Source organism: Nicotiana tabacum, chromosome 16 (assembly GCF_000715075.1).
Source record: "Nicotiana tabacum cultivar K326 chromosome 16, ASM71507v2, whole genome shotgun sequence".
Classification (NCBI taxonomy): domain Eukaryota; kingdom Viridiplantae; phylum Streptophyta; class Magnoliopsida; order Solanales; family Solanaceae; genus Nicotiana; species Nicotiana tabacum.
The window spans coordinates 27845275-27870351 of record NC_134095.1 but is presented as its reverse complement, the minus strand read 5'-3'; the positions used below and the strand labels follow the sequence as shown (position 1 = coordinate 27870351).

The 25077-nt window shown below is 35.4% G+C and overlaps 2 protein-coding genes across 4 annotated transcripts; both read right to left on the bottom strand.

Moving 5' to 3' along the window:
* Positions 1–678: 678 nt before the first annotated feature.
* On the bottom strand, positions 679–3287 carry LOC107798596 (protein DETOXIFICATION 48-like). The gene is made up of 2 exons (XM_016621606.2): positions 2803–3287; positions 679–2472 (listed from the first exon to the last, which is right to left on the bottom strand). Exons 1-2 carry the CDS (start codon positions 2935–2937, stop codon positions 958–960), a joined length of 1650 nt encoding a protein of 549 aa, XP_016477092.1. The 5' UTR covers positions 2938–3287; the 3' UTR covers positions 679–957.
* Positions 3288–8383: 5096 nt separating this feature from the next.
* Positions 8384–17934, bottom strand: LOC107798597 (sucrose transport protein SUC4). Of its 3 annotated transcripts, none has more exons than XM_016621608.2 (6): positions 17162–17932; positions 13093–13835; positions 12499–12562; positions 12372–12415; positions 11843–12002; positions 8384–8642 (listed from the first exon to the last, which is right to left on the bottom strand). In XM_016621608.2, exons 1-5 carry the CDS (start codon positions 17655–17657, stop codon positions 11844–11846), a joined length of 1506 nt encoding a protein of 501 aa, XP_016477094.1. In that variant the 5' UTR covers positions 17658–17932; the 3' UTR covers positions 8384–8642; position 11843. The 3 variants fall into 3 exon arrangements, with proteins under 3 accessions (XP_016477094.1, XP_016477093.1, XP_016477095.1); XM_016621607.2 differs by having other exon boundaries at positions 8384–8709; positions 17162–17931; XM_016621609.2 differs by lacking the exons at positions 8384–8642; positions 11843–12002; positions 12499–12562 and having other exon boundaries at positions 12372–12459; positions 17162–17934.
* Positions 17935–25077: the final 7143 nt, after the last annotated feature.

Below are 25077 nucleotides of genomic sequence, written 5' to 3'. Positions count from 1 at the left end.
ACTCACGAATGCAAGAGTGACTTTTGAAGTAAGGATGCGTTGTAAAGCAACCTATAAGAAAATGAAGAAACCCTCAACCCTCAAAAGAAAAACAAAAAGCAGACTGTATACTTAATATATAAAGAAAAAGAAGTGCGAAAAACCTGTCAAAAAAGAGAAAAAGTAAGTAAGAAAATAATACTAGTTTGTTTGCGTTGAGTTGAAGTTTGATGTTTAAGTAATGTAGTATAGTATAGTATATGGTGATATGCTTAAACTTTTCCATTTTAGGTAGTCAATGTGTGCCCTTATATGGCATGGAACAATTAGAAAGCTTGTTAGGTGGATATATCCTTGCTCCCACACCTTCAAACAACCGACAGCACTTTTTCCTTTGTTCTCTCTCCCCTTTAATTCGATCAATGCCAACATGTACAAGAGTTAAATTTTATTTACAGAATCAGCATTAATCAGTAATTTGATAAAGACGATAAGTAACCTATTATCACAGGTTAAAATTTACTTAATTATAGTACTGTAAAAAAAATCTTTACTCTGTTGATGTATATGTATAATAGAGAGAATTTTCTACTTTGACACTAAAATGCACTTTTTATTCACAATCTTGAAATTAAAGGAATTTTTGAGTAGGGCTATTTTAGATGAGAATTAAAGTTGGAAAAACAAGGAAATTGGGAATAAACTTCTAAGATGATACATGTACTATGTCTCTATATTCCATATTATTATTACAAGGAGCATGATGAAAAAGAAAAAAAAAACAGCAAGAGAATATATAACTAGTAGGTTTATCCTGATCAATACACTCTTTTCAAATGTTAACAATTAGTATATGAAATCCCAACGAACAATTTTTCACATCAACCCACCAAAGGGTATATGGAGGGACCAAAAAAGAAAAGGAAAAGTAAAAAGAAAATGGAGTTAATCCAATCAATGCACAATAAACTGGATAAATTAAGTAGTAGTAATAGTAGTAGAAGGTATGAGAGGGTCTGTGTCTGTAGATTTCAGCAAATCATCTTCCTCTTTAGTGCACAAAATCTCATCAAGATTATTATTAGCCTTCTTCTTATTCTTCTTGTCCAAATCCAAAGGCATTGTCACTGGTAATGAGGCAGCAGTTGAAGAAGATTGTGTTAGCTGTTTTGATCTTTCTACTTGAACTTTCCAATCAGTTTTGAACAGCACACAAAGCATAAGAGTTGCACATGAAGCCTGTGCTGCAAGCAAGCCAAGCCATAGTCCAGCAAATCCCATTTTTAATATAAATCCAAGAATAAAAGCTACTGGCATTCCAACTAAATAAAATGAACCCAAATTAATATTAGCTCCAATTGTTGGCCTTGCACTTCCTCTTAAAACCCCACAACCTGTAGTTTGTGGACAATTTCCTAACTCACAAAGCCCTACTATAGGCAATGCAATGGATGTTAACTTAAGAATTTCTACATCTTTTGTGAAAAAAAGACCCCATTTATGTCTCATCAAAGTTGTAAACAACATTGCTCCCAAACCCAATCCTATAGCACAAAAAAGTGACACTATCATTGAAATTCGGGCTCGAGCGGGCCGGTTGGCACCGAGCTGGTTCCCAACCCTAGTCGAAACACCAAGACTTAAGGCAGATGGGAAGACGTATACTAAAGAAGTTGTTTGAATGAGAATTCCCATAGAAGCAATGGTAGCTTTAGGATTTGCCAAAAGTCCACATAACATTATCATGAATTCATACCACCACCATTCAAGACAAACGGATACACACGTGGGAATTGCTAAACCTAATAAAGATGACCACCCACGTACACAATCCATGCTAGGAACCACCCAAGAATCTTTATATACACCCGAAAAGTAAATAAATGAGCAGAGCAAAAGGAAAAGGTTTAAATTTGTCCAAACCATTGCTAAAGCAACTCCAGCGATGCCCAAATTAAAATATCGCACGAGAAGGAAGTTGAGTGGGACATGAAGAAGAACTGAGATAGCAGAACAATAAGTTAAAGGTAATGTAATATTTTGTGTTCTTAGGTAAATTCTCAGGGGATGAAGCAAAGAAAGAAAGAAAAGGTCAGGAATTGCAAAGACAATGAAAGTGTGGGCCATAGATGAAATATCTTCATCTTGGCCACACCATAAAAGGATTCTTTTCATGTTTAACCACATGAAAGAGATAGGAATTGAAGTTGAAAGAAGGAGAAGTACTGTTCTTTGAAGAGTTATGCCTAAAAGTTTCATTTGTTTTGCTCCATAAGCTTGTCCACAAATTGGTTCCATTCCCATAGCCAAGCCAGAGATTACAGAGTAGCCAGTGATATTAGCAAAGCCTATAGAAAGAGAGCCTCCAGCAAGTTCAAGTTCCCCTAGATATCCAAGAAAAAGCATTGAGATCATGGATCTTGAATATAGTACCAACCCTGTGAGTGCTGTTGGTCCTGAAATTTTCCCTATTTCTTTGATTTCTTCAAAAGCCTGATTTTTAACCAAAGCAAAAGTAAGGAGAGAGTTAGTTTTATAGCCAAGAAAGAAACTTCACGTGCATATATAAGTATAGTTGTTGTGCTGGGCGGAGGCAAAGATTTTTACTAAGAGAATTCAAAAAATGCTAAAGTGTTACGACTGGAGTAGCTCTTTACTCCAGTCAGTAAGGGAATTCAAAAAATACACTAAAAGCTTCTTTATGCATAGATTTTTTTTTAAAAAAATTATGTGTAATTTTTCGATAAAGAGGATTAAACTGATGAGCTAATGTAGCTCCGCCTTGGTATTTGGGGGAGGGGAAAAGGTGTTGGTTCTTTTTACCTCAGTTGGGGTTGGCCACCTATGAAGTAGTTCTTCATCATCAGCTTGAAAATCCATTGGTTTATGAGAGTTGACGAAATGAGCTTTTTCTGTGGAGACAAAGGAGGATGGGGAATCTGTCTTTGGGTTGCACATAGTTTTCTTATCTATCTATCTAGCAGCTAGTTTTCTTTCTTCTTTTCTGTGAAGAGATGGTAAGCTTGAAGATGTAATAGTATTGATAATAATAATAAGTTTTTGTGGGAGAAAAAAGAAAGAGAAATAAACAAATATAAAGAGAAACCTTTTGTTGGAGCTTTAATTTAGTGAGATGTGTTTTTGTTGTTTTAGAGCTTTGAATGCAAGTAAGGGTGCAAACCAAGATGAGAGTACATATACATGCAAGAATTGGACTATACAATGGCTTCAAAAAGACGTGTCAATATTTGAGGGTGCGAAAATTTCCCAATAAAAAGCGGCTATTTTGTGAGTGAGTTTTATTGAGAAGAGGGGGGGGGGGGGGTCTATCTATCTTATTCTTGTCATTCTACTTCTTTTTTCTCTTATATGTACAAAAAAAATTCTATATTTGATTCTTTTTCTTACTTAAATGAGATGGAATGGACGTGTGGATTCTACCTAATGAAAAGGTAGGGCCTTGTCCATTTCATAAAGCCATGAACGCGAGCTTTTTCCATCTTGTCTTAGTATAGTAGAAGTAAAAAGTAATAAGTATTCCTAAGGGAGGGAGAGTTTAGTCCATGAGAAAAAGATGCATTAGAAACTATTAAAGAATTTGGTAATGGGAATATATTAGTTTTTCACCGTCCAAACGGTTGCGCTTGAAGAAACCTGCATGGTTTATTCAAGTGTCAATGCTCTATTGGCAATTAATCTTGTTGGGGATTATACCCAGTTAAATCACATTTTTTTAATTAAGTCTTGGATAAGCTTTTATTACACACTCTTGTTAGGTTTCGATTTCTGTCCTTAGCCGCTTATCCAACCCCACCCTTTTCTTCCCCCAAAGAACCTCTTTTCTTTCTCACCCATCAAAAGAGGAAAAAGAAATTAAAGAAAAAGAAAGGGAATAAAAATATTATCTCTGTTATTTGCCAAGTGGTAGGAATGCATTGACAAACAACGCCAATATTAATTGTTCAATTCTAGCTCTAGATGTTTTGATATGACAAAACACATATAACTTTTCTTTATTCTTGATGCCTATGGATGTACATACGGATGTATATATAGGGAATGGAAATACATATTACACATATATATGTTTGAGGTAGGGGGTAGGGGAACTTGGAAGAGAGGAGGTAGCAAGGGCTTAGCTAGAATACAGGTTATAAATTCGGCCAAACTTAGTAACTTTAGTTACATATATTCATTTTAAGAAATCCTTTGAATATATATGTACATATCATTAATTTATAATCTGATAACTTAAAAGGACTAAAATCTCAATTGATAAATTTTAAATCCTGGCTCTCCCACAAAGGAAGTGTGGCTAAGGAAATGTTGGCATGTTCCAAGGCAAAAGAATTGCATGCATGTTACATTCTCCTCGCAGCCCATGTGATGCACCAGAGGATCGAGCATGACTTATGTTGTCTGCAACTGATTTCATTACTCCAAAACACCGTTTTAGCCTTTGGCTACTTGCAACTTTTTGATAGTGCACATCTGTTTTCTAAATTCTGTTTTGAAGGTCCCATCTTTTCTTGGCCTTTACATATAATTTATATACTATTTTTTCCACTTTATACCAAGAATATATAATATTTAAACCACTGTAAAAAAATAATGCCTTATGCAGACAACACGTCTTATGCAGAAACCGGAAAACTTGTGGCCGGAATTTTCCTTCTCTTCAAGTGGTGGGAAGAGCAAAAACTGAACGATTCCTTATATGACATTTTTCATATGATTTTAATTTAATATAGATCTCCCTTTTGTAGTCTAATCACTGATGTTATGGTCGGTTTTTTGGTGGGCCATTTGGTATGGGCATTTCTTCTTTTTAAGACCTAAAAGCAAACTTATTCATTTCTCTTTTATCCAATGTGGTAATGTGAATGACTACAGCCAATCTTCAAAGTTATTTTCTTCTTCAAAAGATCATCTTCAATCTTCAACAATCAGCAACTTATACACAAATTTTCAAGTGGATGAGATCAGTCTAATGGTCTATGTTGAAGATGAGATTGTGCGTGTTTAAAGCTAAGGAAATGGTTAAATGTGCCAGCGGTGAGAATGAGAATGTAAGCGTCTAGGAACTTTGTTTGGTATGTTTGAGACAGTACAAAACTGGACCTCAAGATTTCTTAGTGGAACTTATTTCAATTTTCACCCCCAACTTCTCTTCACTTGATTTGTGATTGTGGGGGTGGTGGTGGGGTTGGGGAAGGTTAGGAATTTGGATAGGAACACAAGAAGTAATAAACTGGTGGGGTTTTTCTTTAAAGTGGCCAAAAGTGTCAAATCCGAGGGATCTTTTCCCTTACATATATTTGATCTTGTAGTTAAATAACTTATCCTAAATGCTCACAGTTTGTGGGAAGTAGAAAAAAGAAATGGGGATCGTTGGGTGGAATGTGGTGGTCGTATGACAAAGCATCATGCAAAATTGCTATAAAAAAAAATAAAAAAAAGGGACCACTAAGGTAAATTGGGTGGAAAGTGTGACAGTAGCAGTAGATGGCCATATGGAGAAGCAGCAGATGGAAGAAGGGGAACACTGAAACAAAATCTTGAAATAAAATAAAACCAAGTACGTGCTGGATTTCCAGCCATTTAAATTTTGTATCCAATTTTCACAACAGGGATCAATGTGTCTCCAAGTGGGGGGCCTTAATGCCCTGTTTGTGCGTCTCTGTATTCTGCAAACCAACAGCAACAGAAACAGATACAGAACAGAAACAGAAACGAACAGAAGCCCTTTAGCAGCAGGCAGAGTTAGCAGCAGCTTTCTTCGTCCCCCACTCACCCCATCTTGAAATAACAACACCACCAAAAAATTTACTACAAATTTTCCACAATTCTAAGTCTGAGCTAACGTCAAAAAATTCACTGGACCCTTTATTTCAGTTTGCAAGGACATTATTTCCTGTCAAAAACCCTTATCATCATGTCAGGGCAGTCGTCCCCCCCCCCCCCCAAACCCCAAAATCGTAAATCCTTCTATTAATACGTACCAAATATAGGTGTGTTTTTACGGTTAAATTCTTCAGTAATTCTTTTTTCGTAAAGTTGAGTGTATATTAAAAATCTGCAGTAAGTATTCAGAAATGGCTCTTCCACTCATCAGTACTCTCACAAGAAAATGCAAGTTTACTACTAAAATAAACTTATCAGTCAGCTAACATACTTTTGAATACCCTGTTTTTATCCTGTTTTCTGCCGCTGTTCTACTTTAATAATACGCTACTGATTTTTGCTAATATCCGCAGATGGAAGGTGGGGATCCACACTTCAGCAATATGCATATGGGCTGATGCCATCAGATCGTAATGAAACAATTGACAGTGTGTTGGAATCTAAAATTGGATCTGATTCACAAGTACGGTTGCTCGTTCATCTCGTCTGTAAATTCATCTGTACCAAGTTTTTATTCTTCTTCTACAACATTTAGCAGCGAAAATCTTAAGCATCATAATATGCCAAGTTTAGTACGTTGAAATCACCTTTTATAACAGTAAAAGAATTTTTGCTATTGTCATGTCGTTCCACCAGAGATGTCACACTTTTAAAATATGTTCAACATTTTTCCAAGGATGATAGCTCTGCACACTACAGAACAAATTCACTAATTCAGATTCTCGACTTTTCTTCTCCAAAAAAAAAAAAATGATGGTAGCTAATCTTTTCTCATTTCCAGTATCTTCTCTCCTATTCTTTCTCTTACCCCCACATCACAGATTGCCACCACAATCTACAGGTCTTTCAGTGGAAAAGGAATTACAATGGATTTTTTTGAGAAGGAATTGCAATGAATGTGTGATTAAAGTTCAATATCTTTCACATTAAGAGGACAGTGATGTGATCTAGACATCATACGTCTACTAATGCATTGCATTCTGTCATTTCAGCTAAGCAACAGTTAAAATTCCAATGGTGTTTAAATGAATCGTACCAAGGAACACCTTTATTAAATGTTTCCATCTGCACCGGTAGGCAGCATTACATGGAGAGGCAATGAAAGCCAACCAAGCTTTTATAGATACTGATAATGCAATAACAAAAGGAATTTATTCTCAGGCACCAAAAAAAAAGCTACAAGAAAAAGAGAATATTAGAAAAGGGAACCTTTCTTTATCAACCAAGCTTCACATACACACAAAAAATCACAGTAGTAGTGAAAGATCACGTCTTAATCGAGGTCTCAATCTGCCGGAACTGATAGCCTCCATATATATATATAATGATAACGTAAAGGTTACAATATATTAAATGAATTAACCAGTATCATGCACAAATTGCATGAGATTCCGAGGCACCTTGATAAATTACTAAAGCAAGTAAGCTTGCATGCTAAATGATATTTTTGGTAAAAAAAATAAAGTCTAATGACAAACAAATATCTTATTGGTTAAAGTCTTAACTCATGGCTGATCCTGGGTTCCTAGCTGCAACTTCACCTCCTTTTCAGGATTATTAGCTATGGACACCGGTTTCATGACCATGATTAGCTGACAAAAGAACAACCTCGATTCCAAATAGCCTATCAGACAGACACAAACTAGTGTCCTGCTCTGTTTGTGCAAAAATAAGATGGAACATCTAACACAAAACTTGTTCTCATCACAGCTAGTGAATAATCTTTCGCACTACAAAAGCTTCAGTAAGGATCTGGTCGTACAAAAGTTGGACTTGAGGGTTTTATATGCTATCAAATTGCCTATTCGGCCATTGCTTGCAGGAAACATTGTGTAATATCCGGACAATCTTCAGCATGGGAGTAGGTGCTGAGTAATAGTTTTCTCTGTTATCATATGAGTAAAAGATTTTGAGTTCTTATACGCCACTTTCTAAGCACTTAGGAAATAATAGTTGGTGCAAGACGTTTATATAATGAGACATGAGGGTACATTTGTAGTTTTGAGGTACCGAAAAAGATGGTCCTGATAATGCTCCACAGCAGTTTTCCATGTATTTATCTTCCATCTTCTTGGACATCATGCATCTAAACCAGGTTATTTTACTATGACATCATGGATAGGTTCTTCCTTCCAGAGGTTATTTGGGCAGAAACATCAGTCCGTGGAATCAAAAGTTTAGGGTGCCATTATGTGTACTCGAGATTGTAACTCCAGAATATATTTATTACTATTGGCGCACCTGCCATCCTCTTCATTAGGCTAATTATAGGTTTTTGTTGCATGTCAAACCAAAAAATTTAAATGGCTGGCAGCAATATGGATGAGACAAATTTTGTTATAGCCTTGAGGAAATTTGCAGCTGAAAAAAGGTAGTCCTATTTGCAGAGTACAATTATACTTGGAGATGTATGGAAATGCACAAAGAATACACACTTTATAGACTGAACATTTCTTGAACAGTTGTACTGATATTTGAAATTTGCTTTATCTAGAAAGTAGAGAACCACCAAAGGGAATTGCACAACAGCAATTTGAGCAACTAAGTAAATGATGGAACAAAACAATCTTGAATACATTATCTTGAATGCTAGAATCAATACCACGTGAGCGAAAGATCTATATTTACAAAATGGTAATACAAATTGTGGGTTGATCGGAAAAATGCAAAAAAATAGGATACAAGGATATACCTCCAGGAACTCTTCAGCCTTCGGATTGAGGAATAGTCAAAATGGCCACAACAGAAAAATTAAGTACCTGCATCAGCCAATGTTGGAGAATTACCAGCACCATCAATCTCATCTCTCAACATGACATCAACAACCTACCCAAAGTACAAAATATTATGACCCAACAGCTCAAGAAAAAGTTAATGATTGTCCAGTAGGAAAAACAAACTCAGAAGTCCCTCTAGAATGAAAACAAGTGTTAATAAGCACATGATAAAAGTTTTTTCCCGATCACAATTTTGTAAGCATGTGCATAGAGACTGCATGAGGAAAAGTTAGTCCTTTTTTTAATGCAAAGATGCTCCAAAGCATTTCTTCAATAACGTGGCTGCAGTTGAAAATGGCAGCCAGGTGCACTAAGCTCCCGCTATACGCGGAGAAAAAAATATTAATCAATCCAGTTACTCTTTGACTTTGTAGCTTCTTTTCAATGATAAAAGCCTTTTATGATCACAACTTTGTAAGCATGTGTGAAATGAGGAAAATATTATTATTATTATTATTATTATTATTATTATTATTATTATTATTATTATTATTATTATTATGCAAACATGCACCAATGTATTTCTTCAATGACTTGGTTAGAAAAGGATTCTAAAAAGGAGATTAATAACTATAGAGCACTCTTCAAAATTGTAATTTCTTTTCATGCTGACCTCTTCTCTTTTCTCTCTTTTTTTTTTTTTTAGAAAAGATTTGTCAACTGTCGCAAGTCATTGTTTTTAACTGACATTCCTTACTTATTTTCCTTGCTTTCTCTTTGACCAAATTTGTGTTGGCGTAGTTCTTGACTTCTTAGTAATAACTCGTCAATTAATTATACCTCAATGGGAAACTAGTTGGTATTGGCTACTTAATATCCATTGAGTTTCTTTCTTTTTTTTTCTTTTTTGTGTGTATGTGTGTTATAGGGAGATATTGAGAGTTCTTAGAAAGTTAAAAGAAATAACCAAGTATGACTTATGAAATTAAGGTAAGACTATGTTTTTGCCCGCAGAGCATTGGTCTACTGGTAAGAGCAACTTGTGATGGGTGGCTTAGGCGCATGTTATGGGTTTGAACCCTAGTGCAGAGAGAAGCATGGTACTTAAGTGGAGAAGGGTAAGGGGAGGAAAGGTCCTTTATCCGTCAAGATTTGGACCATGTATCAGCAATGACCCGTTTTCTTTCAAATGTTCATGACAAAACAACTTGATTTTGCTATTTGTATATTGGTTGGACGTAGTTCTTGACATTTGTCGTGATCCCCTCAATGCTTCTAAAAAAAGGTCAACATTACAATTCCCTGGCACGAATATTTCTCCTCTTTAAAAGCACACTACAAACATGACTGCTCTTTCCTCCTAATTCTCATGGATATATTAGGTTCAACATTTGTTAGGGGTTGTTAGGAGTCTGGTATTAGAAAATCCCAAGTTATTAAAAGCAAGCGCAGGGCTCGAACTTGTGCTAAGAGAATTTTATGTATATTTAACACTATTCAATCTCCATAACCTGAGGAAATAAAAAATGTTCGCTGAAGCTTCTTTTTATTTATCTTCATTCTTAATCTTGTCTCTTCTGGTATGCTCATACATCCATCTCAGTATCCTCATTTCCAGAAGATACCGAATAGCAGAAATGATGACGCTGAGATGGATGTGTGGCCATACCAGGAGAGACAAGATTAAGAATGAAGATATTCGTGACAAGATGAGAGTGGTATCCGTGGTGGACAAAATGCGGGAAGTGAGGCTGAGATGTACGGGCATGTGAAGAGGAAAGGCGCAAATGCCCCAGCGTGAAGGTGTGAGAGGTTGGCCATGGTGGGCCTGAGTAGAGGTAGAGGTAGGCCAAAGAAGTATTGAGGAGAAATAATTAAGCAGGACATAGTGCAACTTGAACTTACCGAGGACATGACCCTGAAAAGTAGAATGTGGAGATCAAGAATTAGGATAGAAGGTTCGAGTAACCGGGCATAGCTTTTTACCATATCAGTATTATAAGTATTATTTTTCGTTTCCCTATTCATAGATTTTTAGATTTTTATTACTTCTTGTTTCTTACGTTTCGGTTATCTTATCATCTTATCTTGCTATTATTACTGCTTTTTTTTCTTTTGTCCTTGGGCCGAGGGTCTATCGGAAACACCCTCTTTATCATTCACGAGGTAGGGGTAAGGTCCGCGTGCACTTTACCCTCCCCGGATCCCACTTGTGGGATTACACTGGGTTTATTGTTGTTGTTCATGTCTTCAAGCTCTCGGGATTTGATCTTTGCAGATTTCTTAAGATCGAAAAACATACACAATAAGAGGCATAAAATCCTCATTATTGTGAGTAATTTCTTCCTAATCTAAAGCATAATTACAAGGAAATCAGATATGCTAAGATTCTTAAAACGTAATTCGAAATGCATCATAGCCGTGATGCTTCGCTTTAAAAGGGTTGAATCAAAGTGGCTGAGGGTGCGCATTACTGAGCACAAACTATGCTCAATCAAAAGGATAGATGAATCTTTGTACAAGTGTTGCACTGTGTCGGTCAGTGGCGGAGCCACCTTGAAGCAAGATTGACACGCCTTCGTCAGAAAATTACGCCATAAAGATAGGTAATTTTTTTTTATGTATATATTATATACTACATGTTGAATCCCCTTGACTTTATCGTATATTTACTTTTTTATATTGTGATAGCCCCTGAATGAAAACCCTGGTCAGCCACTGGTGTCAGTGAGCGGCACAAGAACAATAAATTAGGAGTGAAGTGCTGACAAAGATATCCCAAGGATGAAAACTTTTTGAAGCTGATACTCAGAGTCTCCCCTGTGTTCATTTCCTATGCTTTTAGAGATATGTTAAATGTTGGAAGGAAAGAAAAAAAGAAGTCTGAGTTCGAGATAATGAATCTAGAGATGGTACAAAAGATTGAGGGGGTCACTCTTTGCATGGATGTTTGACTGATTATAGAAACAGAATTACAAGAAAGTGAAGAAACTAACAGCAAGGAAGAGGTAGAGGCTTCATTTTGCAGTACAATGCAGAAGCTCTGTTTACCCTCTATTCTAGTTCAAAATTGGAAAGGAAGTGAGCGAAGCAAGTATGAATTAGAGCCCTACTAAAATGTCCTTAAGTGGAAAAGATGGTTCAAACAGCTTATTTATTCAGAAGACCAGACATAGATAATTTATATGCGGTGGACAAATAGATAATAAAGGAGTTCAAACAGAGACAATAGCAGCAGATACCTCATGGAAGGATCTTGGGCTTCTCAACCCGTGTTCGAGGAATTGCCAAGATGGCTACAAGTCCACCAGAAAATGCTGAAAGTGCAGCTACAACAAAGGCTGGTGAGTTGCCACCACCAAATAGCTCATCCCATGGTCCACTTCCAAGTGAAACCACGATCTGTGACCAATAACAAAATCTTTCATTCACTGGCCTATATAACTTTAGGAAAATGATAAGATACATGCTGCAAAAGGTGCAACGGACATTCCTCATGGAAACACCTATGAGAATACTAATGTTCAATATTCACTTGAATGATACTATAAATTTCCATCATTGCGATATTCCGCTCCTTGCCTCATTTTCTTTTTAACTCAAAACGAAGGGCTAAACAGAAAACAGCTACAAGATAAAACTGAAAAGACGCAACACAATGAACTTGTGGATACGCATCCATCGACATAAAGGCTTTGATATTTAGTCGGACCACCTTTTGGGGATTGTTCTTGTTCCAAAAAACCCATAGAAAGAGAAGCAAATTTATACCTGTGGGAACACAATTGCCAGGTTCAGAACGCCCATTGACAAGCCTGCAAGGTTGAAGTAGCAATTGAAGCACTACTTTCTATTTGACCTGCAGAATAATGATCAAAATAAACATAACTCAATCTACCTTGTCCTAGCCCAAGAGCTTCAATCCTTGAGGATACCAGAGCATATGGAACACTGTATGTTATCTGCAGAAAATGGCTTGCATTATACAATAATATACCTAAATAAAGCTCTCTTCTAAGCCCACATGAAACTTGTGTTTAAACTGAAGCCTTCAGAAACAATAACCTTGCTCCAATTTCCTTCCATATCATGTTACATTTGACAGGCATATTACATGAAAAGAATATCTCAGCCAAACTGAATACTTATGTACATTTTTCAACAGTAACAAAATCTGAAAAGGACAGTTCACTTGTACATCTAACTTTTTTGTTAGAATCTTTCTTAGATAAACAAAGTCAAAGAGCTAGTCTTAGACTTGGTGATGAAATCTCAAAAGTAGAAAAGAAAAAGACAGATAAAAGGCTGGTTGTCCATAATAGAATATCGGAGAAAGAAAATTTTATGTGATTAAGAGGTGTTCTAATTTCAGTAATTCTACACAAAAAAATTGTGTGATTTAGAGGTGTTCTAATTTCACTAGTTCCACACATAAACCTGTGTGGTCGTGCAAAACAATTTCTAGTTGCAACTTGAAAATCAAGCAACTTACAGCTAGTGGGATCCCAAGAAGAGCAAATACTATTAGCGCAGCAATAACTATGCCATCCGGAGGAAGACCCTGGCCAATGTCTATGTTACTCCTAACTGCAGTAATTATAAGCATTGCTATAAAGCAGAGAGACATGACAACATTTGAAACTCCCCATGTGAAACCAGCCCCCCATTTTCGACAGAGCTTCTCCATGAGCAATGAAGTTACTCCAAGAAGCACGGAATTCAACATTAGACCCAATGAACCCATTCGGACTCCAGCACTGTAATTCTTTCCATCATTTGGTTCCCCGCCATAAATTTCTCGACCAAACCAGTCAGTATCGAACAGCAGAAATGGAAACCAGCCAATCCATGTCAGGGCAGTGACAAGCAGGATCACCCAAACAATACCTGGGAAATATTTGAAAGTTCCAAACAATTCCCAGAGAAAAGCTTCTTCTTGGCCATGGCTTGTTTCGGAAATCTCTTCTCCAGTATGAGAGGAGCAATGATTGGGATCTAGAGGCTGCTCATTCGCTGCCGATATGCTGATATATGTAGTTGTTGCAATAAAAATAATGTCGAGAATAAAAGCGGCCTTTAGATTGGCACAGTTGATGGTGCACGCAGAATTGAGGGTGAAAGGGAAGATCTTGTACCAGCCGCTGTAAGATCCAGTTGCAAAGCCAAGGATGTTACCAATGGCCATAAATAACGAAAAGTATGCATTTGCTACCCGAGTTCTTCTATGATCCTTCACTGCATGTTAGAAAGCATATAAGATGTCACTAGCTTCAAGGCAACTTCCTGATATAAATACACAAAGCAATGACAATGGAGTCTACGGTACAAATTAGTAAAACTGATACATCTCGCCCTGAAAAATTAAGCTCTGCCAAGCATTTTCTTTTGGTCTCCTGTATCAACTCTGCAATAGCACCATCTCTCCATTCATTCATCCGTGGAGACCCTCTATTGCAAAGCCCATAAGCATTGTTAGACCTAGACCGAAGCCGCCATTTTCACCATTTTGGCATTCTTACACTTTAGTGTTATTTTTTTTGATAAAGTAAGTTGCTTCATTGAAAGGCATCAAGCAGATGCAATGATTACAAAATTAAATATGCTAGCTCCATTACAACACTTTAGCGTTATTTTATCCCAAATGGTTGTAGCTAGGGGCCAAATTCAATAAAATGCAATTTCATTTTAAAATTTTGGTTACTCTAGTTAGCATCAATGATGATGCTATCATGCAAAGTAGAAGGAGGTTTTACTAGCTCCTTCGAAAGGCTATAAAATATTTTTAACTAAATTAAGCACATTTTTATGCATATGTAAGCAAGGATTTTAAATGCAAGAACAAGCCGAGCTTTTCAGGAGTTCTCACAAAACCCGATGGAAAAAGGAAAAGAATAAGTGCACCTCTAAAGGCCAGTATCTGTAGACTATTGGATATGTACTGCTTGAGTGATTATAACAAATTGATTTCGGACCCTATGACACCATCTTATTTTCAACTACGGAAGCAAAGATCAATAAAGTCGTTCTCAGAATAAGTGGGAAACTAACACGGGATTTAAGAATAAAGCTGCAGCTTCAGAGCTTCTTCTTTTTGGAGAGCAATCGTCTTTCAACAAAATCCTGAAGGAAGATAACAGACCTTATTTCTCCTTTTTCGTTATTCTTTTCTTGAAGGAAAAGGTGAAGGATGAGAGAGGAGCTAGTTCAGCAAGCACACAATCTCTACTTTTAACCATAATTTGCTTTCACTTGGAGATTGAGCTCATCACAATGTTCCAAAATTGCTTTCCTCAGAAGTTCTAAATATGTAAATTTGCAATTTGATTTTCTTATATGAATAATTTCTTTTGCTTCTTTTCAAACTTTCTAATTTAATTTCCAGCAGACTCTCAAGATGTGATGATCCAATCATGCCATCGACCTTAAAATGCATATGAGAATACTTGGTCGGTAGTTTTCTCTTCTTATATCAGTTCTTAGGAACAAAGTCTCAATACCATATTTTCTTCAAATTATAAAAGCTTTTTCAAGATGAACCAGGAAACTGTACGCTTATGCAGTACCCTCTTGCACGTCACCACAATTCAGAAAATGGTGCATATGTCCCTCATATTACAACTAATTGTATCATAATTCCAAACTTTATCGACTAAAGATGTCTAAACCTGAAGTTACAGTACGACTTTTAGTTTCTTCTACTTATCAAAAAGACTTCTGCTCTCTCTCTTCAATTTGCCGTTAACTTTTGTTAGAACAAGACCAAGAGCAGAATCCACATGTGGTTAGCCGCTGAAGATGGAGGAGCTGCTGCCAAACCCTTCCTTTTTGAAGGAAACTACTTTAGAGTAATAAGGACATCAATATTTTATCAATGAAGAAAAACCCAAACTACACCACAAAAAAGAAGCCTAGTGCAAGTGCGCAAGGACGTAGGAATTACTAGCTTATCCAATAGTTTTCAAATGTAAATTATTTGCTACTTCTTCCAATTCTTTTAGTATCATATGTGTGACTTGTACTGCCATGGCATTTGATTCTATTATGGTATCTAATATTGCATCTCCAGATAAAGCTAATTAAGCAAATTTGGGTTGGTGATAGGAGCAAATTCATGTGATGTTGAGCAGGAGTAGTTGCACTGACCTTCCCAAGCATGCTAAGCTAAACATCAGTAAAAGGGCAGTATGGTGCACTAAACTCTCTGTAAGCGCGGGGCACGGGAAAGGACTGGACCACATCGGATCTATGGTATTCAGCCTTACCTTCCGCTTAGCTAAACAACAGTATTTAACCTTATTTACTTGATCTTATACCTTTGCCCCTGTTAAACTATGCAATGATTTATCAAAAGTTCTCATGTGTGGCTTCAAATTTTTCATCATTTTGTGCAATGTTGAAGCTTCTAAATTTAGAGAGGTTTTCTAAAACCTTATTGACATGTACAAAATATTCATGAAGTATAGGGTTTTAAGAAATTGGGAAGTTGTTATGCAAAGTTTTACATTTACCTTTAAGCATGTACCATAAGTATGGCAAAAACAATTACTAATTCAAAACACAAGCTTCATATCTCAAGAATGAAAGATATTTTACTAAGAAAATTAAAATTATTATCTAGACATTTTTAAGTGGAAAACTGCTACTACTTTTTATTTCATGTTATTTTTTCAAGGATGAAGTACTCTATTGCAATTTAGCAGAGAAAATTTGTCAAAATGGTCACAAAACATAGGTCTTTTCATTGTTAGGAGTACAAAAACTAATTGACCAGTCAATTTTGATTTTTATCCATGCGTTGGTTTTTGTGGCACACATAGTCCTCATTTGGATTAAAAGGAAGAGATGTACTTCTCAAAATGCTTGCTCCCGCTGAAAAAAAAATCTAGATCTGCTCTTGACAGGTGATAGAGCTAGTCCATATAATTAATTACTTATCACAAGGAAAAGCTAGTCCATATAATCTTCCATTCAATTCCATAGCCTAGTTAAATTACCCTTCTATAGCTGGTAAAAAATCATCAAAATACAATATCAAATATCAAACCACTGAAATTCATCGGGAAGGATACAATATTATACTACTCTATAGTACATTATAATATACTTATATAGATACGTATGCAGAAGAGTAAAGTGCAATTATATTCCCGATGTCTTAACTACTCAATTCAACAGGCGTACATCAGCCATTTAGCCGAACGAAACAGAATTCAGTGGGTCCCACGCGCATCATTCGGCCCAGGGGCATCATTGTCCATTTGAGCTAAACGAGTGCCTAATACGTTTAACTTTGCCTTCAAAAAAAATATCTGTCGCGTTTCCATTTTTTAAAGTCATACCATGAAGAAAGCTATTTATTCCATATGAACAGAGGAAACGCTACTTTTATAAAAATACATTATTCAAAGAAAAAGTAAAATTAAAGGAGATGTTTTAAGCTTCATATTCCTTAGAAAGCACTTAACAAATGCATCAAAAATAAGCAGAAAAACAGAGTAATTCACAAGCAATAAACATACATATTTAAATATTAAATTGTAAAATTGAATTGAAAAGCTTACTGGTAAGATCAGCTAGAAGAGCTCTGCAAGGACCTTGAGTCATATTATTAGCAACATCGAGAAGCCAAAACCCTACAATAAACGCCGCTATAGCTCGCACTTTTATGTCACCTCGATCACCTAAAAGCCAGCCAATATCAGCGGAGAAACCGATGATCAGCACCGCTATCATGATCGACACTGCTCCGGCGACAATAAACGGACGCCGGCGACCGAACCGACTGGTGCACTTGTCACTCATATGACCTACTAAAGGCTGAACCAGTAAACCTGAAAGCGGTCCACATAGCCATATTATGCTTGCCCAAGCATGCGGTATTCCGAGCTCTTGCACGTAAGGTGTGAGGAGTGATAATTGTAGTGCCCAGCCGAATTGAATTCCACCGGCTACTGAAGCTACTCGAAGCAGGAGTCTCAGTGGTACTCTGGCTTTCGCTGGTTCTCGAATCGCCGCATGTCGGTTATGCCTTGTTCTCTGCCTTTCTATCTCCGGCATGGTACAAGTAACAAAAGGCCGACTTATTGATGTGTGTTACACGCGTTTCAGTTTATATTTATGTGTGTGATACTGGAGAATCGGGAGACAGAGCGGCGAGGTGGCGGGAGAGGGAGGAGAGTGGGCGGTGCTGAAAATGTAGGAATGTAGAAAATAGAAAGAAAAAAAAGTGCCCTTGTAGAACGTTAAAATTACGGGATATATTGAGAATAGTGAGCAGGAAAATAGATGATCTCGGGGCAGAGTCGTAATTGTGCAATTGGTTGTTTAATTAATTATGGGTTAATATTGGAGCTTGGTATATATGCTTTACAACTTTTGGGTGCTGTCATTTCCTACTTCTTTTATTTTAATCAATCAATGAAAACAGAAAATGTCCACTTTCTAAATTTTGACACGCCTATATTAATGAAAAGAACATATGTATGTTCTAATTTTACTATTTTCAGTAAAAAATAAATCATAATTTCCTTTATTTAAAATCCAAATTAATTTACATTATTAAATTATTCAAACAATAGTATACAGTATGCATATTTAAATTATTTTTCTAAGAGGCATGCCAAGTCGAACCAATACCAATAAATTAAATATAACGGATAGAACCAAATGATAAAAGAGGAATAGAACGTAAGGGATTTTTTCTTCTTTTAAAGTATTAAGTTAGGCACATTATTAGGTAAATCATACAAGCATCCAACCTAAGTGACATCTAGTGCCCTAAAATAAAGATTAAACCACGTTAACGTCACAGATAAATTTTGCTTTTTGATCATTATGTTTTACCTACATAACTTTCGAGTGCCCTTGATTAAAACTTTATTTCATGCTGGTAGCTTTTCTTCCCTCCTACTTTTAGCATCTATGAAAAGACAATTTCCATAGAAACATTTGTAACACGTTTGTAAATTTATGTCTTGTATAAAGCGAATTCAGAATTTCAAGATGAAAGTGTGTACCGGACAACAACTTGACGTGCAATTTTGACGAATATCGCGTTTGACCTTTGTATATTCTTATTTCCACTCTCTCTCTCTCTCCCTCAGTTCTTCCTCTCTCACCCTCCCTTCTGGCTCAACTACAAAGGAATAATATGCAGATAGTAATTCAATTTTATTTTATTGCATTAAAATTATTAAATTATTTTTATAATAAAATAATTTTTTTTTGTTTAAGTGTCACAAAATATTACTAAACAAAAAATACTCTATTTTTTATTATATTTTAGCGGAAAGACAGTGTGAGCAAAAAATTATTTGACGTCATCTAAATGAATTCTAAATCCATTAGAAATAATTCATATATGAAAATAAAAGTCCTATATGTTAATAATTTGTACACTATCAATATACTTTATCATATCGTAACACGTTGTATGCTTTAATTTTCAGTAACTAGTTCTACTTATTATTGACAATATTATTATCATTTCGGTAACCTCATAAAGTAGTATTCTTGTTCCCAAGTAAGTAAAAAAGCTTTTTTCAATATCATTGTTACGTTTAGGAGTGTACAAAGGAAACCGATAAATCGCACCAACCTGATAATCCGAGTCAAATCGAGAAAAAAAACTCGATTATGGTTTGATTTGATTTGGTTTGGTGTTGGAAAAAAAAACCCGGCCATAATTGGTTTGGTTTGGTTTTAACTAAAGAAAGTCAAACCGAAACCAAACCAACCCGACATTATATATATAGAAATTTTAGATATATTTAATATATAAATATATTTATTGTGATGTAATTTATAAATATTTCTTAAAAGATTTCATAATTTTATCTTTTAGGATATTATTTTAATGTTGGACTTAGAACTTTTGACTGTTCCAATAAGTTTTATAGCCATTAATATTAGTAAATTAAAAAATACTAACAAAAGCCCAAACCAAAATTAAATCAATACCAATGCTAACAAAAGACATTCAATTCAATAGTCAATATTACGAACGGAATGTATTGAATATCTATTTTTTGTTTTGCAATAATTTAGATAAAAATGCATAATATATTTTTATCTTTTCTGTAGCGTTTAGTCATGTAATTAATACTCTCTTATTAGTTTACTTACTTTAGCATGACTTAATACTTTTAGATTATGTATATTTTTTTTATGGTTTTTTAATTAGCAATATTTATATTACATAATTTTATTATCTTTATTGTTGAATGTTTTAGGATAATGCCATGACACATCTCATATTTTGTATTATTTTCTTGGAAAATACTTTATATAGTTGTATCTTGCTAGGATTAAAGAAATATTTTGAGCATAAGTTATATGTTTTGTTCTATGAAGTTTTTACTGGGAAAAAACCCGAAAAACCCGAATAACCCCAAAACCCGAAAAAAATCGAGATTGAAAAACCCGAGTTTTATTGGTTTAGTTTGATCTTTAGATTTAATAACCCGACACAATTGGTTTGGTTTGATAATCGCAAAATCCGAATCAACCCGACCTATGTACACCCCTAGTTACGTTTAGCTCAATTGATCATTAGAAGTGGGAATTCAATTTCACGAATAGTTTGTTTGGCTAAGCTTCTCCAACACTAGAAGTACTTTTTCTTTTTTTTTTAAAGTTGAAGTGTTTGGCCAAGCTTTTGGAAGAAAGAAAAATATTTTTGAGAAGAAGCAGAAGCAGTTTTGGAGAAGCAAAAAAAAAAGTAGTTTCTCCCCAAAAGTACTTTTTTGAAAGCACTTTTGAGAAAAATACACTTAGAAGTACTTTTTAAAAATTTAGCCAAATTAACACTAATTGCTCAGAAGTATTTTTCAAATTAATTAACCAAACACAAACTGTTTTTTACCAAAAAATACTTTTGAAAAAAATATTTTTGAGAAAAAACACTTTTGAAAAAAATACCTTTGACACAAAATACTTCTCAAAATAAGCTGATTTTAGAGGCTTTGACCAAATAAGCTAGAAACCAATCTCCTATGGGCTATGGAACATAAGAAATGACGCTAAAGTCAAAACTGAAACCGAAAGGAGGATTTGCATAAATTCGTCAAACGAACGAAGATGATGCTACTTTGTCTTTACATTACAGACCATACTTCTGCATTTTGTTCTCTGCAGAAAACCTCCAATTTAGATGAGATACAACCTTAAAAAATAATTAGGATATAATATTATTGCATAATCTTTGGTTCTACAGGGTAAAAGATCAAGAAAAGAATATTCTGTATACTAAACTAATTAATTAGGATCGGTATTATTCAATTCTAGAAACTAATCCTTTGATGAGTTGTGACAGCAGGTCCCTCACTCTCTTTAAAATGTGTGCATACTGCCGTTTAGTTGGTGATGAACTTTTGGGTCCATTTCTAAGTTGCTCTGACACGGCAGTTTAGGTGTCGTATCCGTATCGATACGATATTAATATGAGTGTGGGTATAGGATTCGTACCGGATCTGGTCAAATAATTTTGGGTATTTTGACCACGACAGGTGAAAAAATTCGAGACGAGATACAATTTGATTCCCGAAATCAGAACCAAAACTAGGAAAGAAAATATCATGCCTTATCTAGGAAATCAATCATTTACTTATCTACAACTTGAGAATAAAAAGAAATTCACACTTTACAAGCTGTACGTAAGTATTCCTCAAAATTTCTCATAATTTAGAGATATTTTTATATTTTTATTTTTTTGAATTATTTTTTAGCCGGATCTCCATACCCGTATCCGTACTAGAATCCGTATCTTCGAGCCTTAGAATTTATACTTGGATCTGACCTCTAGATCCGCACCCGTATTAGACATACGCACTTGTGTCCGAGCAACTTAGGTCCAGTTTGAACTGAAATCTTAATAGTACTAATCATTAATTACAGCAATGGAGTCTTTCTCACAGATCCTTTTTAATACTAGTATTAGATTATTTACAACAACAACAACAACCCCGTATAATCCCACTTAGTGGGGTCTGGGGAGGGTAGTGTGTACGCAGACCTTACCCCTACCTTAGGGTAGAGAGACCGTTTCCAAATAGACCCCCGACATCCTTCCCTCCAAGAACTTCCCACCTTGCTCTTGGGGAGACTCGAACTCACAACCTCTCGGTTGGAAGTGGGGGTTGCTTACCATCAGAGCACCCCCTCTTGTAAATTACAGAATTAGACTATTTACGATGATGTAAATTACAGGATTGTTTCTTAATTTGTGTGATAATGGCTAGCCAGCTAGGTAGCGGGAGAGGGAATTGAGATTTTTTTTTTTTGGTTTCCCATCCGGTGTCTGGTACCCAGTGGCGGAGGCAGGATCTTCACGAAGGGGATTCAAAAAAATAATTTTGTATCTAGCGAGAATTGAACTCATGACCTTTTGTAGATTTTGAACCCTCTTGACCACTAAATTACACTTTTGGATTATGTTAAGGGGTTCAAAACTTAATATATAGAGGTAAAAAACAAATTTGCCTTATATATAAAGTGTACCCCTGCCGATACCTGCATTGGAGCCTGACTATATCCGGATTCGCGCCGGGTAAGGCCCCATTCGAGGGGTAGCGCTCCCTACGGATTTTTCCATACTCAGGGCTCGAACTCGAGACCTCTAATTAAGGGAGGAGCAGCCTCATTCACTGCACCACATCACCTGATGTAGGGAATTGAGAGTTATGGGGCTGGAAATGGAAGAGTATATAAATGGATAAAGAAATGCCCTCGTGCAACATTAAAAATTTAAAACTAAGGATAATTTAAGTGGATTTATTTAATTTTCTGGATAATATAACGATACAGTTGTGGGTAGGGGTATTTTTTTTTTGGGGGGGGGGGGGGGGTAAACCAGAATAGGGTTAATTTTTTAAAATGAGAGGCTCGATAAATTTTATTCTCAGATTATCCCAATTTTTACTCGTTACGAAATTTTTATATTTTATTTGCTAAATTGCGCACCAATTAACATTAAGTTAGGCATAAACAAGTGACACGTTAATTTCAAACTCTTGTTCTAAAAATGATGACGAATCAAACCAAAACCGTTAATGTGATTATTAAAGGAAAAAAATATGAAAGTTACTCGCGGAAAAAGGAAGAGAAAAAAGAAGAAGGTGAACAGGATGAAAGGAATTAAATTTTTTCAAACAGGTTTTGCTCGTTGTGAATGAATCTTTAGGCCTAGCCCGTAGTTTTTTATACTCTAAATCAAGATTAAACAATGTTGTGCATTATTGACAATTTTTGCTTTTTAAGCTTTCTATTATTATGTTTATCTATCATTGCTCAAAGTGATTGATTATTTAATAAAACGTCTATTCACCTACTAGTAGCTAGCACTTCATTCTGATTTTCAAAGTTAGTGGTGTGAAGCATTATTATACTGATATTTTCCGTAATATATACAATTTAGTTTACACGTGTATGTAAAAGCCTTTTTTAACTACATGTAGTACTATATCATTTAAATTGTGGACAGTAGTAATAAACGTACACAAAAAAACTTGGGTCACTGCCACCTTTAAAATTAAACATTGTCCCCTAGTTTAATGTTTAGAAAAGGATTTAAGTTATATTCATCGTTAATATAAATTTTTTTGCACTATAATGACCTTTAATATGTGATAGTAGATTTATTATTATTTTATCACCAATTAATGTTTATCAAAAAAATTGATTATAATTGTTTTTCTCTAAAAAATAACCTAATTGTTTAAACTATAAATACATGAAACTTAAACTCTTAGAAAAATCTTTGAGACGAAGTTCAGGTACAAAGATGAAAAGCCATCTCCTAAAGAAGTCAAAGATTTGAAAGTTATGAAATTTTTGATCGGAACTAAATTGTGATAAAAATGAATAAGTAAGCAAAATTAAAGAAAATTTAACACAATCATAGCAACAGTACCTAATTAACGAAAATGGCAACTAATTAAATCATTCATTAACAAACAACTAATAGGGAAATATTTTAATAATGGTAACTCAGGAAAAGGGTAGCAGCCACATTTTTCTTTATGGTCCAAACTCCAACGATGGCGTAGGAATTGAAACCAATATTCGCCGTTGCCTTTACACCTTTTTGCTACACAACAAAGAGGTGGTTCTGCAATATGGCATTGCTGTTAGATTCCCATTTGCACTTCGCCTCATCATTGCAGCAGTGTAGAGTCCCTTTGCTATGCTTTTAGCCCCTATGCCTTTATGATCTGCTTTTTTAGTGGTCAATTTTACGTTTGCCGTGCGTCTTTTATTCTTCCTGCGGTACGTTAGATATTTTGCGTTCATTCACTATTTAGGAAAAAACTATATCCTAAGGAGGTGATTTAGACAGTCTACTCTAACGCAAGTATTAGTGACTATTTTTACAGATTGAACTCGTGACTTATAGATCAAACAAAAATAATTTTATCGTTGCTTCAAGACCCTCTTCTTGTTATCGTCTATAAAAATTAGTACAATTGTTTTCGGTTTATTTTAGAACCATTTAACCAGGATGTTCGTCTAGTATCTCCCAAAGCGCAATTGATAAGCACTGGATTTAAATGAGCAAAATTATGCATGAGGGATACGTAAGCTTAAATAAACACATCAACTTCGAATAATTTATCATTTTAAGGTGTAACAACATTTGACAAAAAGTTCTAAACAAAAAGTAGGGAAAACGAATCTTTGAGGTGGCTTTGTCCGAAAACCGAGTCCTTCACCTCATATACCTCTTGGACTTCCCAAATTCTAACCTTCCAATTTCCAAATGCATGATCCGTAGAAAATCGTCGAATGGAAGGAGATGATTGCTATTTTTGGCTTTGCATTATAGATGTTAAATATAAGTTTTAACGATGAAAAATAACATATTACTATAGTGCAAGATTACGAGGGACAAAACAAAGGACTCAAGAAGCTCTATCATTCAAGTGTGGAAGAAGTTAAAAAAAGTTAAGAAAAAGATCTGTCAATGAAAGCAATTAAGGAAGGAGAATGATGGAAACTCCAGAAGCAAAGGAAAGGAAAAGTATCAATGATTAAAGATGAAAAAAGAAGAAGTAGCGGAAATCCGAAAGAAAAATCAATCAATGATTTGATAGCACATTGACGGAGGATATTATAGGAAGGTTCCAAATTAAAGGGAAACGAGATTGCGAAGCTCTGCACTGGAGATTCCTCTATCAAAGGCAAGCCGTTAAAGCCCGGAATCAAGGGATCCAACTTTGATTACTCAAATAACAGAAAGATCTGCTTCGCGGAAGAAAAGTCTATCATGGCCACAAGTCAAGGAAAATCAACAGAAACTTTACCTTATTCTTGGAAAGAATCAGATTACAATTCCTTTCAAGGATCAACTCCCTTGGGTCTGTAATCTCTCAAGATTCATGTCAATCAAGAGTCAAGAAGGTCTCACAAAGTGTATATACATCTATACCAGGCTTGAAGCAGATATATTTGAACGAACTACTATCACTCTTTTTGTTCTACT